A 16,672-nucleotide genomic window follows, 5' to 3' on the forward strand; every position below is an offset into this window, starting at 1 on the left:
GGCTCTGGCAGTGCTCCTCCTGTCCCTCCTTGCACAAAGGCAGAGGTAGTGGTTGTTGCTGGGTTGTTGCCCGCCTACAGTCTCCTCCACGTCTCCTGATGTACTGGCCTGTCTCCTGGTAGCACCTGCATACTCTGGACACTATGCTGACAGACACAGCAAACCTTCTTGCCACAGCTCGCATTTGATGTGCCATCCTGGATGAGCTGCACTACCTGAGCCACTTGTGTGGGTTGTAGCCTCCGTCTCATGCTCCCACTAGAGTGAAAGCACCGCCAGCATTTAGAAGTGACCAAACCATCAGCCAGAAAGCATAGGAACTGAGAGGTGGTCTGTGGTCACCACCTGCAGAACCACTCCTTTATTGGGGATGTCTTGCTAACTGCCTATGCTTTCCACCTGTTGTCTATTTCATTTGCAAAACAGCATGTGAAATTGATTGTCAATCAGTGTTCCTACCTAAGTGGACAGTTTGATTTCACAGAAGTGTGATTGACTTGGAGTTACATTGTGTTGTTTAAGTGTTCCCTTTATTTTTTTGAGCAGTGTAATTAATTAAGGTTTCAAAAGATCTTAGCAATAAGTCTTACATTCACTATATTTTTCTATGTAAAGTTGCCTCTCAAAACTGACAAGTTCCTTCAAGAGATGGTAGTTAAGGTTCCATTCCATTTTATAAAACTAGTAAGATGGCTCAGTTAAGGTGCTGTAAATCAGATTACATCTCAACATATGGCAGCACCTGGCTGGCATTGTTTGGGAGCAGAAGTTAAGCCAAGTCAAATCTAGTTAGTACTCATATGACAAGCTACGAGGAAATCCAAGGGGCTACATAAAAATATCCCAGAATAATAAGGCAATGGAAAATCACTATTGTATGTATTGTATGTGTCAAGAAAACAGTAAAGATGTACTCATGAATTAATCAGGAGCTGAATTCAACTTGAAGGGAATTTACTTTGTAAAATTTAGGATTACAGGCATCCATATTCATGTAGTCACTCATTCTTGGAAGTTCACTTGGTCATTTCTTTCTCATCAAACTTATGTCATAGTGTTGTCATACAGATAAACTTGTGAGGAAAGATGCTGTAGATAGAACACATGAAGGCTTTTGAGGAAAAGCCATCTATAAATCTAACATTTATTAAAAAGAATCACATCACAGTTGCTTAATTGAAATCCACTCATCTTTCAAGTACCTGACTAAAGAAACCTATCACATAACTCAGATCTGTGAAGGGCACTGAATTTACATTTTCTCCAATTTCAGTGTCATACTGTTGACTTTCTGAAAAAGTCACCAATCCCAGTTCTTCTTTCCTTTCTACATTCTCTCATTGGCCATTATTAAAGTAATAAAAGAAACAAAATAACTCACTAGCACTGAAGATTAAGATTGTCTACTGCAATGTACTCTACAGAGTGATTACTCCTGATAAGAATATTCTTAAGGTAGGAGATAATAAGCTTTCTTTTTTTAAAATGATGTCTGTATTTCAAGAAATATTGGGACTTCTGATGTTGCTGTCAGTTGAAGCTAATTCACCAAAGAATTTGAATGACTGCAAAAAGATGACCTACTTTTTCTGGAAAAAGTCAAGATGGAAGTTGTCAGAACGAAATTAAAAATAAACAAACAACAATCCTGATAATTTTCTTTTGAAAACAAACGCAACATCAGAGTTATTAAATCTACTTTAATATGCATATTAAACCAGAACTAAAAAGAAGATACTGAAGCTAAACAAATATATATATTGTTAATAACAATAACAAAATGTATTTATGAAGTATAGATGCTTAATATTTTGGTTAGAATATTTTGGGCCATTTTGTTCCCTAAACACTTCAAGTGCAATGTTGTAAAAGTAATATGGTATTTTATACAGAATATATCAAGAGGCTGAGGAAAATAAATATGAAATGAAAAAATAGAAAATGGATCACTCCAGATATCAATGAGTTAGGAAGATAGGAAGCTGTTTATATCAACACCAGACATCTAACTCACCATTCTTTACGTTAATTTGAAGCAGTTAACAAACAAGAGACCTTCCAAGTCCTACTTGGACATGCAGAGGAGGTGTCACTAAGGAAAGAAAGCAAAGGGAATAAGTAGAAAGCAAGAATAATTTGTTCAATCTGAATGGAATGCATTCATTACAATTATATATCATTAATTTGAGCAGCTCTTGAATATTAAATCTAAGATTGAAATCTAGAATTTAGTTCCCGATATATAGACTCAGTCACACTTTTCTTTAAGATATGTTCACCCCCTTGACTTATTTGTAAAAATAATAAGGGAATGATACAAACAAATAAATTGTCTGCCTACTTGGTTCTAAAAGAAAATGTGGTCAGAATCCCATATGATCTTGAAATGTGCCAATACCTATTTTTAGATGATAAAACAGTCATTTCTGTTTGTTATGGAGTTCCCATGTTTAGTAAGAGATATACATGCTAAGTACCTATATATATTCATCTGGACATACCTATTGCCATAAATATTCATCTCTAAGCATATGATATTATCACATTCCTATCAGAAAGTACATGTGGTGAACCACCTTTGATAAATGACATTCTAATATCTCTGGCTTGAAAGAGCTCACATGCTGGTACATAGACTAGAAGTTAGCTTCACATTTACAAAATTTTGGATGGAAGCATTAAGGATGAAAATGTATTAAAGACCGCAAAATGCTGGAAGCTCAGGTAGATTCTGTAATTGTATAAAATCCAGGTAGTGTCTATAATTCTACAGAATGGAGTTTTAAAGTAAAAGAATGTTGGTTCGAGAGCAATAGAGAAATTGTCCCGGTATTGACACTCCCAAAAATTCTAAATGGCCCGTTTTTGACAGAGATTGTGGGAGTTGTTGCCTAATGCATCAGGAAGGTATCTTCTCTAGGATTGGTACCTTTGAATAGAGGATTAAATATAAATATGAAGTATATGTATTGATATATAAAACAATCTATTTCACAAAGGAAACCAATGAAACAAATTGTAGATCTTCTCTGGAAAAGCTGTTCATTATGAATAGAGGAAGCTATCATGTACCCCATCTGGCTGTTGATTATCTAATTTAAAGTTCTAACTTTGACTGGCAGTTGCTTTCCAAGCAAGTTCCTGCTTGTTGAACAAGCATTACTACTGAAAGTCTATGGATATGTGGGAGCTGTGGGAATTGCATCAATGCCCTCATTCATTTAATAGTATAGATGCGTGCATGATTAAGAACAATTTGTGTTTTTAATCATAAAAACATATTGATCTTATATGAATGGCATAAATCATGCATAACCATCATGTAACACACTATAAAATTAAGAACTGATGCAATAAAACAACAAATATAGCCAAGTAAGGATGCAGAGATTCTCTTTTCCAAAAATATCATTTCATTTAGTAGAGCAAGATTTCCAAACTGTGAGGCATGTGTCCTTTGGGAAGATGAAAAGAGAGGCCAGGGGAGGTGTGAATTTTTTTAAAAAAAATTATATGTCTTTATCATACACTTCTTTTTATAATGTATACTGCTGATGCTTTAAGCCTCCCCCTTCCCACTTTTAATCATATATTGCCATCCTTGCTGCTCAGTTCTGTTTGCCAGAGGTTAGACTTTGATAGAGACAAGTCTATCTGAAGGTCCTTTCCTGAGTGTTTCTATTGGCGTTCTGCTTCAGTAAAGCCCACAGGCCATTACTTTGCTAATTGTTTGAGTTATGGAACTCTTACAATGCAACAGATTGTCTACAGTTGTTTGGATTAGAACATACCAGAGCAGACCTGAAAAGTAGACTGACCACATAACCCTTCACATCTTGTATGAACCCACTGTCAGGGTCTTTGAAACAACCTCTCTCTTGTTTGTCTCTTGGCTGACCTTAAAGCTGGGGATCCTGAGGTTGGTGTCTTATTATCCGTTTTTTTGGCAACACAGATCTCTCACCACGTTGGGGACAAAGTATTCTCTGAAGTGAACTACTTATACTTCTGTCTCTCTGTGATGATAGCGAAGTAAACATGTTTTTTTTTTTAAATTACCATTTTGCTCCTAAACTCAAATACATTAAACATGCATACACACAAATACATTTTTTCTAAATATAACAACACTAGAAAAGAACGGAATTAGTGATATGCTATTTATGCAAACCATGTAGCACTGGATCCAATCATCTGGCAGCAAAGGCTTCTTATTGCATTTGATCATACTACATTTGAATCAAATGGTAATTTCACTAATGTTATTCTGCAGTTTTACAAATGTGAGGAGATGGTCAGTATTACATACCGAAACCAAACCAAAAAAAAAACACAAGGGCCCCCCCCCCCCCCCCCCCCCCCCCCCACCCCCAAACCCCCCCCCCCCCCCCCCCCCCCCCCCCCCTAAGTGAACAAATCACCCAAGCAGAACTTTTATCTTTTTTCTTTTCTTTGCCCTAATTCTTCCTTTCCCCTTGCCTAATCTCTGCTTGGTTCCCCCCCCATTTATTTTTATTTTATTTATTTATTTGATCACTTACAAGATAATAGGTAGAAATATAAACATGAGTACGAATACAGGAAATAGATAAAAATAAATGGGGACAATAAATGGGGACGGTAGGCACAATTGTGCCCTTATGCACGTCCCTTTACAGACCTCTTAGGAATGGAGTGAGATCAATAGTGGATAGTTTAAGATTAAAGGAGTGAGGGTTAGAGGCTGTAACAACAGAGTCAGGTAGTGCATTCCAGGCATTGACCACTCTGTTACTTTCTGCAGTCAAGTTTGGAGCAGTTTACATTGAGTTTGTATCTGTTGTGTGCTCTTGTATTGTTGCGGTTGAAGTTGAAGTAGTCATTGACTGGTAGGACTTTGTAGCAGATAATTTCTCTTTCTTTTCAGTTCTTCTGATTTTTGTGTCCCTCTTCTTCTTTCTGTGGTTATGTGAGAAAGATAATCATTTGACTATGGGAGAAGCTGAGCATTATGTAGGATTTTTTTTTTTACAAGTGCTTATAATTTTTTTCTAATTTTCTTTTTTGAAAAGATTGTCTTAACAACTTTAACTACCTTCCTTCCTTCCTTCCTTTCTCCCCCCTCCTCCATCCTTCCTGTGTCCCAAGGTCACATGATCACCTTTTGCAACCTTTGACAAGCAAAATCAATAGGAAAGACAGATTCACTTAACAACTATGTTACTAACTTATCAACTGCAATGATTCACTTAACAACTTTGGCAAGAAGGGTTATAAAATGGGGCAAAACTCACTTAACAAATGTTTGCTTAACAACAGACATTTTGGGCTAAATTGTGGTCATAAGTCGAGGGCTGCCTATAGTATGAAGACATCACCTGCACATAGGACAGTATAGGTATAAGACTCCTTTCTTTCTGACAAGAAGAGGAGTGGACAGCATCCAGTCCCATACAGTTCAAATTTATATTTTCAGTGATAATGTGAGTAGCTTCTAATGGACATTTTGACTACATTTGCAATATATATCTAGGTTGCCCAAGGCAAGTTATGAATTCATTTGGAACCCACAGAAAGAAAGATTTAAAACAAAGCATCACTTTCTTCTCTAGATCATTCCAGTTGGAAGTATACACTGCATTTCATTTGAATGAGGAGCCCCCAGTCACAGGTGCAGTTAAGCCAAATGAGTTTTCCTAAATATTTAAGCTGGAGGTGATTTTGAAAGAAACATTCCCCAACGATATGTTACCATATAAATAGGTTGTCTATTGGTTATGTGAAACTATTTTTTCATAGTTTGTTTTAGTTAACCATGAAGAGTTTCTGGAAAGCCCACGAAGTAATATGCTAATTATTTGGCTTGGTCTCACAACACCCATCTTGTAATAAGCGAATCTATTTGAAATCTTATGAACATGCAGAATAAGTTATAGCCCAAAGAAATGTCTTCCTATTGCATTGAGTTACAATTTGCTTCATATTAAAACCTTTTAATGTGTGTAATTGAGCTTGACTTGATAGTCATTATGGAATCATCTCACAGTTATTTAGCTCTGTAGTGCTCTGAATGAGCTACTTTGAAATTTTTTTGGCTCTCAGAATGTTCCTGTTCACTCAGGCTTATATAAATATCCCACTCATCCATAAAGTTTTTAAAGTTGCTATTAGTAATATTAAAAAACATTTTCATCACTTGTAGATAATGGTTGGATTTTTGTATTTGATCTTGTATAGGAAAAATATTTCTGCTCTACTTCTGAGAAAGAACAATTGGACATATTATTATTATTATATCATATATCATATATGCCTTTTCTGAGATAGATATGAAATGGTTTCCTTGCAAAACCTGTGGATTTCTCCATCCAGTTTTAATCTAAAGCAAAGGTATGGAAAGTCTTTTTGAGATCCATGACACAGAAGAACGTTATTTTGATAAAAGTGTCCATTTAGCTATTTCTATGACTGTATTGTTATAGGAATTCTTGTTATCAAAGAGGATCATCTAGGAAGATCCATTTTGAAGGGTGGTGAGTATTATTGCATCCACATTCCCAAATAGAATGGGATTTGAAGACTTCTACTGTACTCAAGCTTTCCTTTCTTGCTTTTGTCTCAAAGGTTCTATGTTAACTTTTAGTGCTGGGGTCACCAAATCTGAAAACTTTAAGAATTGTGGACTTTGACTCCCAGAATTCCCCAGCCAGGCCATGGGGAAGTCCACAAGACTTAAAGTTGTCAAGTTTGGAGACCCTTTAAAATTTGGCTTAATGTAAGAATATATGGTCTTGTTACTCAAAAGTACTAGTCTTTTCTGTGAAAGTTAGGACAGGTTTGCCTTATAAACTTACCTTGGGGATCCAAACTCAATTGCAGACAATACGACTTTAGCAACAGAGTGGTCAATGCCTGGAACTCACTACCTGACTCTGCTGTTACATCCTCAAACCTCCAAAACTTTAACCTTAAACTATCTACCATGGACTTCACTTCACTCCTAAGAGGTCTGTAAGGGGGCATGCATAAGCGCACCAGTGTGCCTAATATCCCTGCCTTACTGTCCCCATTTATCCATTTATTCATACTCATTTATTATGTATATACTTATACCTGTTTATACCTATATGTTTATATGTTATGTTCACACTTATACTTGTTTTCTCATACATGCTTGACAAACAAACAAACAAACAAAAATAAATAAATATTCTATACTAGTGTGATACAGATATAGACAAGTCTATTAATATCTACTGCCAAACCAATTTTCTCTTCTGGTCATTTTGCACTTATTCTCAGCCTGATTATGTTTCCTTACAATAATTATTTTTTTATTACACGGAGAGTCCAAGCATATATCAATGTAAGAACATCACCATTCCATTGAATAGGTAAAGGCCAGAGAGTATGACTATGGGTTGATACCCAAACATAAAAGATTAGAAACCTTCAAGAGTAATCTCAGCTTTATTCATTTCACTATTTGCTGTATGGGTTCCAGTAAAAAAAAATGACATGATCATTTATCACACTTACAATTGTTGCAGCATACCCATGGTCACATGATCAGAATTTTGATGCTTGGCAACTGGCATGTCTTTATGCTGTGTCCATGGGGTCATGTGATCATCTTGTGCAACCTTCTGACAAGCAAAGTCAATGGGAAAGCCAGATTCACTTAACAACTGTGGTGAGAAAGTTCATACATAAAATGGAGCAAAACTTAACAACTGTTGCACTTAACATAAATTTTGGGCTCAAAGTCAAGGATTAACACTTTTCTATTCCTCCTTGTTCAATAGTGGAAATAAGCTTGACGTGTAATACGGGTGTTGAAGGAAGTCCTGGATTTGTTGCTCTGAGTGTGTCAAACAGTTGTTAGGATTTTGATTCTTTGCTTTGAGTAAAACATGGCCAATTGACCAAATGCAGCAGTAACAGATGAAATGAGAGTGGCATGTAGACTAGAATTCTTATGGGAGGGCAAATGGAACAGGTTAAAAATAATGCTAAAAATGAAGTCAACATATGTGGTAGTTAGTAATTATGCTATTCATCACCTTATGGAAGAGTAATCCCATAAGAGCATGAAAAAGGAAGAGATGAGTAATCAAGTAAGATATGGCCATATTGTTTTAACTGTTCCCAGCACCTGCTTAGGTATGGGACTATTAGAGATGCATGAAGCATGTACGTAAAGAAGGAACAGGTACAGTTTTAATTAGCTGGAATGGTTTGACATACATCATTGGTGTAATACGAGTCCCTACTGAATTTTATTTTAAATAGAAAATTGGATACACAGCATGTGTATCTTAGCTGGTTATTTCATCAAAAGAAGTAAAAAATAAAGAATTTGAAAGACCAAATGTTAGGAATGATAGTCAGCTAACAGTTGGGTTGGCAATATATAAACCAGGATAGTCATTTAATACTGTTGTATCTTTAAGAGAATGGTGTAATTGTGATTGGCTGAGGTTCCTCCAACAGCCATAAGATGGAGCCAGAAATTTGGTTTGTTCTTTTTTGCATTTCCTTTTTCCTTTTGCCTGATCGTCATTCTGCTTGAATTGCTGTGAGTCTTGCAACTATTCACCAACTCCATTTACTGAACTTTGTTTATGATACTGGTAAAGAAAAAGACTTTGTTTTTGGATTATCCCTGGACTGATTATTTTGAATACTAACTGCTTTAACTGCATATGATTTGGACTGTTTGTTGGACTTTGTTTACCCAGTTACAGGAAGTAAAACTTACATTTTACTATTCAGTGTATCTGTGTGCTGGTTGTGTGTTATTCATCACCACTCTCACTATCTTTCCCTGTGTCACTCATTCTCACAAAACTGATTGCTGGAGATTGAAAAAGAGTCTTTATGGCTTGAAGCAATCGGGATATGAGTGGAGCCAGTGCCTAGTTAAGGAATTAACTAAGTTAGGTTTTGTAGCTGGCATGGCTGATCCATGTTTATTCAAAAAGGAAAGTGATGTAGTTTCATTGTTGCTATTGTTCACTGATGACATAGCATTAATCACTAAAATTGAGCAAGAAGCTACTGGGATTATTTCACTGTGTGAGTCAAGAAATTTAAAATCAAACATTTAGGTGAGATTAAACAGTATCTTGGTTTGAAAATAGATAAAACTAAGGCAGATAAAATTAACCAGTTACTGAAGAACTTTAAAATGGAACTTTGTAAACCAGCTAAGACACCAATGAGCCAGGAGTTTAGCCACAGTGATGTGCAAAGTCCTGTTTTTGATAAAGACATTTATCAATCATTAATTGATAGTTTATCCTATTTTAGTAATTGGTCTAGGCCAGACATAGCATATAGTGTCAACCAATTAGCCAGGTTTAATGCTGAGCCTACTGAAAGGCACTGGCAAGCTGCTAAGCGTGTGTTGAGATATCTTAAACAAATGATGCATTATTTTGGAGCCTAAGGATGATGCATTATATTTGGAGCCTAAGGATGAACTAAGTTTCACTGCATATGCCGATGCAACTTTCGCTACAGACGTACCTACATGTAAATCAACATCAGGTACTGTAGTATTATTAGGAAAGGTGTTAATTGGATGGCGGTCTATTTGACAAAAACATCTAAGCTTATCAACAAGGATGCTGACTTGTGTATTGCAACAAAAAATCACCCTTATTGCTCTTTCTTATTACAGTTTTATATATATATATATATATATATATAATATTTACATTATGATTTGCATTAATTATTCCTTACAGCTGCAAAAATGTGGTGTCTGATTTGGTCCTGCACCTTCCTATTAACGACAATTGCTGATTTTACTATTGAAGGAAAAAGTACCCCATTTCCAAAGTTTACTAAAATAAGAGCGATTGAGATGGAAACCACCAAGAACCCAGATGCTTCTGATGCGTCCTTCACAGAAGACAGCCTCCTCACCGAAATACCTGAAAAGAATGATGTCATAACAGAATTGTCTACGCCACACTATGCCTTCAGAACAGCCACCACACTCTTCCCATTTGAAAACTTTACTCTGGACTCTTCGGACTTCTTTTTTAACTGCTGTGATTGTTGTGCTTTATCTCCAGGGGAGAAAGGGGAACCTGGAGAAACAGGATTGCCAGGTAGAGAAAAGCAACTGGAATAAAATAAAATAAAACCTTTGCAAAATTGGACAGGAGAAACAGATTGTCAGCAGCTGCTAGCCTTAATGGGTGTACCAAAAGCATATTGCCTTAAATATCAGCTGATAGGAAGCAATGGTAGAAGTGGATGCCCAACTTCTGATTCATTTATGAACTTTCTTTCTGAATGCACCCTGATTGATCACAATATCATTTAAAATGATGGATTAGATGGGGCACTGGCCTGATACAGAAATATGTTATATTCAGGCCAAGCAAAGATGTTTCATATCCACCATAGCAGCTTTATCTCTTGACTGCTTCTTAAAGGGGCTGTGACTTTTCCTGAGCTTGCACACAAGTCATGCATGCCCAGGACAATAGCAATAGTACTTAGACTTATACACTGCTTCACAGTGCTTTTACAGTTTACAGAGGCAGCATATTGCCCCCAACAATCTGGGTCCTCATTTTACCCAACTTGGAAGGATAGAAGATTGAGTCGACCTGAGCCTAGTGAGATTCGATTTGCCAAATTGCAGGCAGTCAGCACTCAGCAGAAGTAGCCTGCAGTACTTCATTCTAACCACTGTGCCACCTTGGCTCTTTTCAATACTAATTTGAGTTAAGGAGGTGTTGTAGAAGAGGGACAAGATGCAGCCCCCTGCTCTGTTATCACTCCTTAACTCAAACATATATTTTTTGAGCTACCATGGAAGTTTGAGTAAAAGACTTTATTCTTTTGGGAAGCTGCCAGAGATACAGCCAGGATGTCCATGATGAATCAGAAGGTCCTAAACTAGTATAAAAATCAATCTTTATTTGGATGGGAAAAGCAACCTGTTTTTAGATTCTTACAAAGGAAAATCTTCTAAACCAAAATGAATATAAAATACTATCATGCATCTACAGAGTTAGCAAGATATGAATCAAGTGTCTTCCCTCCCCCTGCTCTTTAGCAACAGTGGAGGTATGAATTTGTTTAGAACTCTGTGTAGGTTCTAGGATGGGTGGGGGTTGGCAGGAGAAGTATCATAACAGCAGATAAAGTGGGTGTCTATTCAAAAATAAAACAAAGCTGACGTCACTCGTCTTTGTTTTGAGCAGTTTTATCTATTTTTGTCATGGTGAAAAGCCTATCAGTAGCTTTGAAAGTTTGTTGTTGATTTTCAACAAACAGGAACACATAATAATTACTTTCAAAGGTAGCCTTCCTATTCTACAGGTAGCAAATAACAATAGTAGTACAGGTAGTCCTTGATTTACAACCACAATGGAGCTCCAAATTTCTATTGCCAAGCCAGACAATGGTTAAGCCAATTTTTCCCCATTCTGTGACCTTTCTCGCCACAGTTGTTAAGTGAATCACTCTATTTGTCAAGTTAGTAACATGGTTGTTAAGTAAATCTGGCTTTCCCATTGATTTTGCTTGCCAGTAGTTCATAAAAGGCGATCCCATGACCTCAAGTCAATGCAACTGTCCTAAATATGAACCAGTTGCCAAATGTCTGAAGTTTGATCATGTGACCATGGGGATGCTGCAATAGTCATAAGTATGAAAAATGGTGATGCCATTTTCCTCCAGTGCTGTTGTAACTTCAAATGGTCACTAAATGAATGTTTATAAGTCGAGGACTACCTGTAGTAATAACAATATAGAAAAAGAACCCAAAGACTTAGGATAGCAAAACTAAACAACTGTATTAAGTACACTGTCTTTAATCCTGTGACATATGAATCTTTTCAAGTAATGTACTTCCCTTGTTTTTTTAAATAGGACTTAAAGGAGAAGTAGGAGAAAAAGGCCGTCCCGGTCTACCAGGAACTCCTGGATTACCAGGACCAAAAGGATTCAGAGGAAACAAAGGTAAGAACAATATTAAAATTCTTAAATACAACAACATGGACTGGATTGATGTAGCAATATTTTCCAAAGGTAAATAGTGAACTTTCATGTATTTAGTTGACCTATTGAAGGGATAAAGAAAGCAGAGCTAAGACATGGGATGAAGAGCCCTAATTCGAATGAGTCTTCCAACAAATTATGGTAGAAAAATGTCAACACTGAGATGATGAATGGGCATTAACAGTTAACAGATATATATGTTATATTTTGGAACAATGCATAGGAGATAAAGGAGAACATGGTGATCAAGGAGCAAATGGACTCCCAGGATATCCAGGCAGACCCGGAGACCCAGGTAGGCTGCATAAGATCTGAGAAAAAACAAGGAAGTAAAGTATCTATGAGGTATGAGGTTCTCTTTCTTTGTGGCCCTAGGTTGATATATTTACACGTATCCTCGAAAATAGATTATCATAGTCATTTCCACATAAAGTGACTAATAACATCTTCTCTTGGCTCTCAGAAATTTTTGAGACAGCATATCCTGATTAGAGTTATTTCAGCATAATAATGGTTGGCTGAGAGCCACAAGAACAGGGGTCTCAAACACAATTTACCTGGGGGCCGCTGGAGACAGAGTCTGGGTGAGGCTGGGCCGCATAATATTATACTTTATATTATACTTTATATTTATATTATACACTAATATTATACTTTCATATCACGGTGGGGGCCACAGGATATCGTCCTGCAGGCCGCAATTGGCCCGCGGGCCTCTAGAATGAGACCTCTGCCCTAGAAGGAACTCTACTTTTATTATCGTCAACTCTAAATGCCTTTGGAATATTTTAATGAAGTACCATTATTATGAGATTATCCATTATCATTCTTATTATTATTATCATCAACATGATGGGTGGATAGTGCTTTTCTCATAGGGTTGGGTATGTATTAATTTGAAAAGGCTTTTTCTGTATTCTGGTGCTTGTCTGACATATGCATTTTAAAAATGCACAGAAATATGTCATATTTAAATGTTGCCCATGCAATTATTAAAACATTGGGCTCCTTCCCATAGTGGAGGACTACCTTGCTTCAATAAACATCTATTCCAACCAATAATTTTTTTACAGATATACTTGTATACTTTCATGCCTCATTCACAGTATTTTTCTACACTCTTTGTGAAAGAGACAGGCTCTAGAAATCAAGTTATTATGGTGACAGGAAGGGGCAAATCCCATTTCTATAAGAATAAAGGACCTGGCAATTTAGAGCTGATGCATGAACTGGAACATGATGTTGCTTGATGTTTTTTTCCTTTTAACCTCTTACTTATGTCTTTAATACTTCTAGGTGAAGTTGGATTTAAAGGAGATAAAGGAAACCATGGTCTTCCTGGAGTCAAAGGACAAAAGGGCTCCAAGGGGGAAAATTGTGAGAATGGCACCAAAGGAGAGAAAGGAGACATGGGGGAACTGGGGTTATCAGGTGTTGATGGGGAAAATGGGGAAAAAGGAGAAAAGGGGGACATTGGGGAAAAGGGCTATTTGGGGGATCCAGGGGAAAAAGGAGAAAGAGGAGAGAAGGGTGAGGTTGGGCCAAAAGGAGAAAAAGGTGTAAAAGGAGACATAGGAGTGGAAGGTGGGCATGGGGAGGATGGGAAAAAGGGAGAAAAGGGAGAACCTGGAATTAGGGGTGATAAAGGAGACCAGGGTCCAATTGGTTTGATGGGGCCTCCTGGGGTGAAAGGAAGTCTTGGTTTCAAAGGAATCCGAGGAGCTCCTGGTAAAAAAGGTTCAAAAGGCCCCAAAGGTCCAAAAGGTGAGACTCCAACTCTCCCCAGATCAGCATTTAGTGTTGGTCTATCCAGACCTTTCCCACCCCCAAACCTGCCTATTAAGTTTGATAAGATACTGTACAACGACCAGGAACATTATAATCCATTGACAGGGAAATTTAATTGCAGCATTGCTGGGGCTTACATCTTCTCCTATCATATGACAATACGAGGGCGTCCTGCCCGCATCAGTATTGTCTGTCAGAACAAGAAGATGATCAGAAGTCGGGAGACACTCTATGGCCAAGAGATAGACCAGGCATCCTTCCTTACCATTCTGAAGTTAAATGCAGGGGATCAAGTCTGGCTAGAAGTCACAAGGGATTGGAATGGGGTTTATGTTAGTGCTGAAGATGACAGCATATTTTCGGGCTTCCTCTTATATCCTGATGAAATATTTGACACTCTGCTATAAGAATAACACGTAGATATAAACCAAGTGCCAAGAAAGCCTGTCTTGTTTATCATAAAGAAACATATTTCATATCTACCCAACCCATGGTTTTAAACATTAATTAATGGAAGTGAATTAAAGCAAGGGGCATTTAATCTGTGATCATATGATTTGCTTTGTGGGAAACTGTTATAGCATTGCACTTGGGCAACGGACAGGAAAACATCTTCAGAAAGGTTTCATACTTTATTTCTATGGTCATTAGCTAATTAAAATTACACCACAGCATGCATATAGTTTTGATAAAGATGATATTATTTTAAAATAACAATAATACCCTTTTATCCAGAAGCATCTGCATTTAATAGCTAAATGTTCTTAAAATATTTATTTCTATCAATCACTTCGGTGAAATTAATATTGACAATACAAGATTAAATGGTAGCATAATGGAATGAACGTTTGTTGTAGAAATTGAATCAGTTTATCAAAAGAAAGAATATATCTACTTTTCAAACTCTGTTTGCATTTAAATAGATTGTATCCTGTGGGGTGGTATATAATAAAGTAAAATAACTGCTTGTGCTTTTTCTTGTGTAGCCATAGATGTGAATCAAACAAATTGGGAAACAGTGATTTGAAATATAAATGTGTGGACAAGTCTGTATACATTTGGGAGGCCTGAATTACCTTTTTGTTATATAAAATACTTTGTAATAAGTGTTGATAAAGCTTTATGCATACCTATTATGTATAGTTTTGTCAAATTATTTTATTTCCTGGTTCATATGGAAAATATTTTTGCATGCCTATAAATTTCCATGCCTATAAACTTTGAGTTGAACTAATAACTAACATTTTTGGGGGTATTCTGATTTTTCCTAACTTTATAACTTCTTCTGGTTTAATAAATATTGCGGCTCTATGTAGCTATGTACATTGTCCCAAAGACAAAGTAAATAAGATAACTTACACATGATAGCTTGCTTACATATGACTGATCATCATACCAACAGCTTTCTCCAACTCGGTGTCACTTATATTTGCTTGATAGTAAATGCCCCCATTCTCAGAAAGCAGATGTCAGGGTCTTGGTCTCTCTGATATACTGAAATTGTTCCTTTTCTATGCATAATTCTCACTAAGTATCTTTAGCAAGAGGCACTAAAATGAAAAAAAGATGGAATTCCAAGAAACCCAGAAGCTGAACAATTTTCTGGGTACAGCAATATATCACCAACATATTGGAAGAACTTGTCCTCATTTTCTATTTTATTGTCTTTGTGTAAACGATCAGGTAATTCTTGTGGATCAGTTCGCCGATAATGATGAACCTTGCAGGTGGCTGCATATAAAACTGCCGGCTGAATCTTTATCAATCTGGAAACTGAGATTACATTAGCAATAAATGGACAAAAGAAAGTCTGCTCCATTTGAATCCCTAATAAGAGCAAAATGCTGTCGGTGGTCAGCTGACCTGGACTTTTTATTTTTTAAGGGCAGAAGGATTGAATTTACTATTTCATATATAGTAAGCTAAGGCCACATTTGGAATATTGCATCCCATTTTGATCACCATGACATAAAAAAAAAATATTGAAGCTCTAAAACGGGTGTCAAACTTGGGCCCATGGCCACGCTCACTCCCGGTTTAGTGAAGGGGGAAAAGTCACAATATGTCACATGACAATGTGACACCGCAAGTTTGAAACCCCTGCTCTAAAAAGCATGCAGAGAAGTGCAACTAAGATGTTTAGGGAACCAGAACTTTTCTTATTGGGACTTACAGATAGAAAATTCTTATGAAAGGCAGATTTTATATATGGTAAGTGCATTTTTGTACAATTATAATATGCACAAAAATGGAAAAAAATTGAAATACCTACAATGGAAGAATTGGTTGCGAAGATGGCAGAGTTAACAAAGTTGACAAAACTGACTTGTTTTATAGATGTTTTGCTGAAAGTGGAAAAAAGTGAAATAGCAATTTCTAGTTTTAATGATGGGATTTAATAAGAGACTGAAGGAGAAGGGAGAAAGGTAATTACTTTATTTGCTCTAAAGAAGGGCAGAATTCTTTAATTATTAACAAGTGAATTGTTTTCTGCATTTTTTTCTTATTATTTCTTCCTTCCTTTTCTTTATATATTTTGTTTTTTGTCTTTTATATATATAAAATTACGTTATCATTATTTGACACCTCCCTTTCATAAAATTCTGATTTGATATTTTGTTTCTCATTACTTAAGGCAGGGGTCCTTCAACACTGTGACATCTCCCACTGAAATGCATGGATTTGTGTATCTCCATGAACAAAATTAATGGTTTAATCAGGCCTAAGTTTGGCCTATAGTTTTTATTTAATAATTAAGAACAAATTTTACATTTAATTAAAATGATATATAGATTAAAATTCAAGTATTAATTATATACAGGGTAAGTTTTAATTATGACAAATTTAAAGAAAACTAATAATTAGAATTCAATTGGTA

The 16,672-nt window shown here is 36.4% G+C and overlaps 1 protein-coding gene across 3 annotated transcripts; it reads left to right on the top strand.

The window, feature by feature from the left end:
- The first annotated feature begins 1,406 nt into the window (after nucleotides 1-1,406).
- OTOL1 (otolin 1) lies at nucleotides 1,407-15,193 on the top strand. 3 transcript variants are annotated; one of them, XM_087962559.1, is made up of 6 exons: nucleotides 1,417-1,455; nucleotides 5,592-5,650; nucleotides 9,732-10,100; nucleotides 11,878-11,967; nucleotides 12,230-12,301; nucleotides 13,303-15,193. In XM_087962559.1, exons 3-6 carry the CDS (start codon nucleotides 9,740-9,742, stop codon nucleotides 14,199-14,201), a joined length of 1,422 nt encoding a protein of 473 aa, XP_087818685.1. In that variant the 5' UTR covers nucleotides 1,417-1,455; nucleotides 5,592-5,650; nucleotides 9,732-9,739; the 3' UTR covers nucleotides 14,202-15,193. The 3 variants fall into 3 exon arrangements, with proteins under 3 accessions (XP_087818687.1, XP_087818685.1, XP_087818686.1); XM_087962561.1 differs by lacking the exon at nucleotides 5,592-5,650 and having other exon boundaries at nucleotides 1,407-1,455; nucleotides 9,804-10,100; XM_087962560.1 differs by lacking the exons at nucleotides 1,417-1,455; nucleotides 5,592-5,650 and adding an exon at nucleotides 7,349-7,373.
- Nucleotides 15,194-16,672: the final 1,479 nt, after the last annotated feature.

The sequence above is a fragment of the Notechis scutatus genome, chromosome 4 (genome assembly GCF_049901735.1).
Source record: "Notechis scutatus isolate UNSWTSFEM ecotype Mainland chromosome 4, rNotScu1.2, whole genome shotgun sequence".
NCBI lineage: Eukaryota > Metazoa > Chordata > Lepidosauria > Squamata > Elapidae > Notechis > Notechis scutatus.

Coding starts and splice junctions, on each gene's coding strand:
- OTOL1 (XM_087962559.1), top strand. CDS start 9,740: ATGTGGTGTCTGATTTGGTCCTGCACCTTCCTATTAACGACAATTGCT. Junction 11,968..12,229: donor AGGATTCAGAGGAAACAAAG/GTAAGAACAATA, acceptor AACAATGCATAG/GAGATAAAGGAGAACATGGT. Junction 12,302..13,302: donor AGGCAGACCCGGAGACCCAG/GTAGGCTGCATA, acceptor TAATACTTCTAG/GTGAAGTTGGATTTAAAGGA.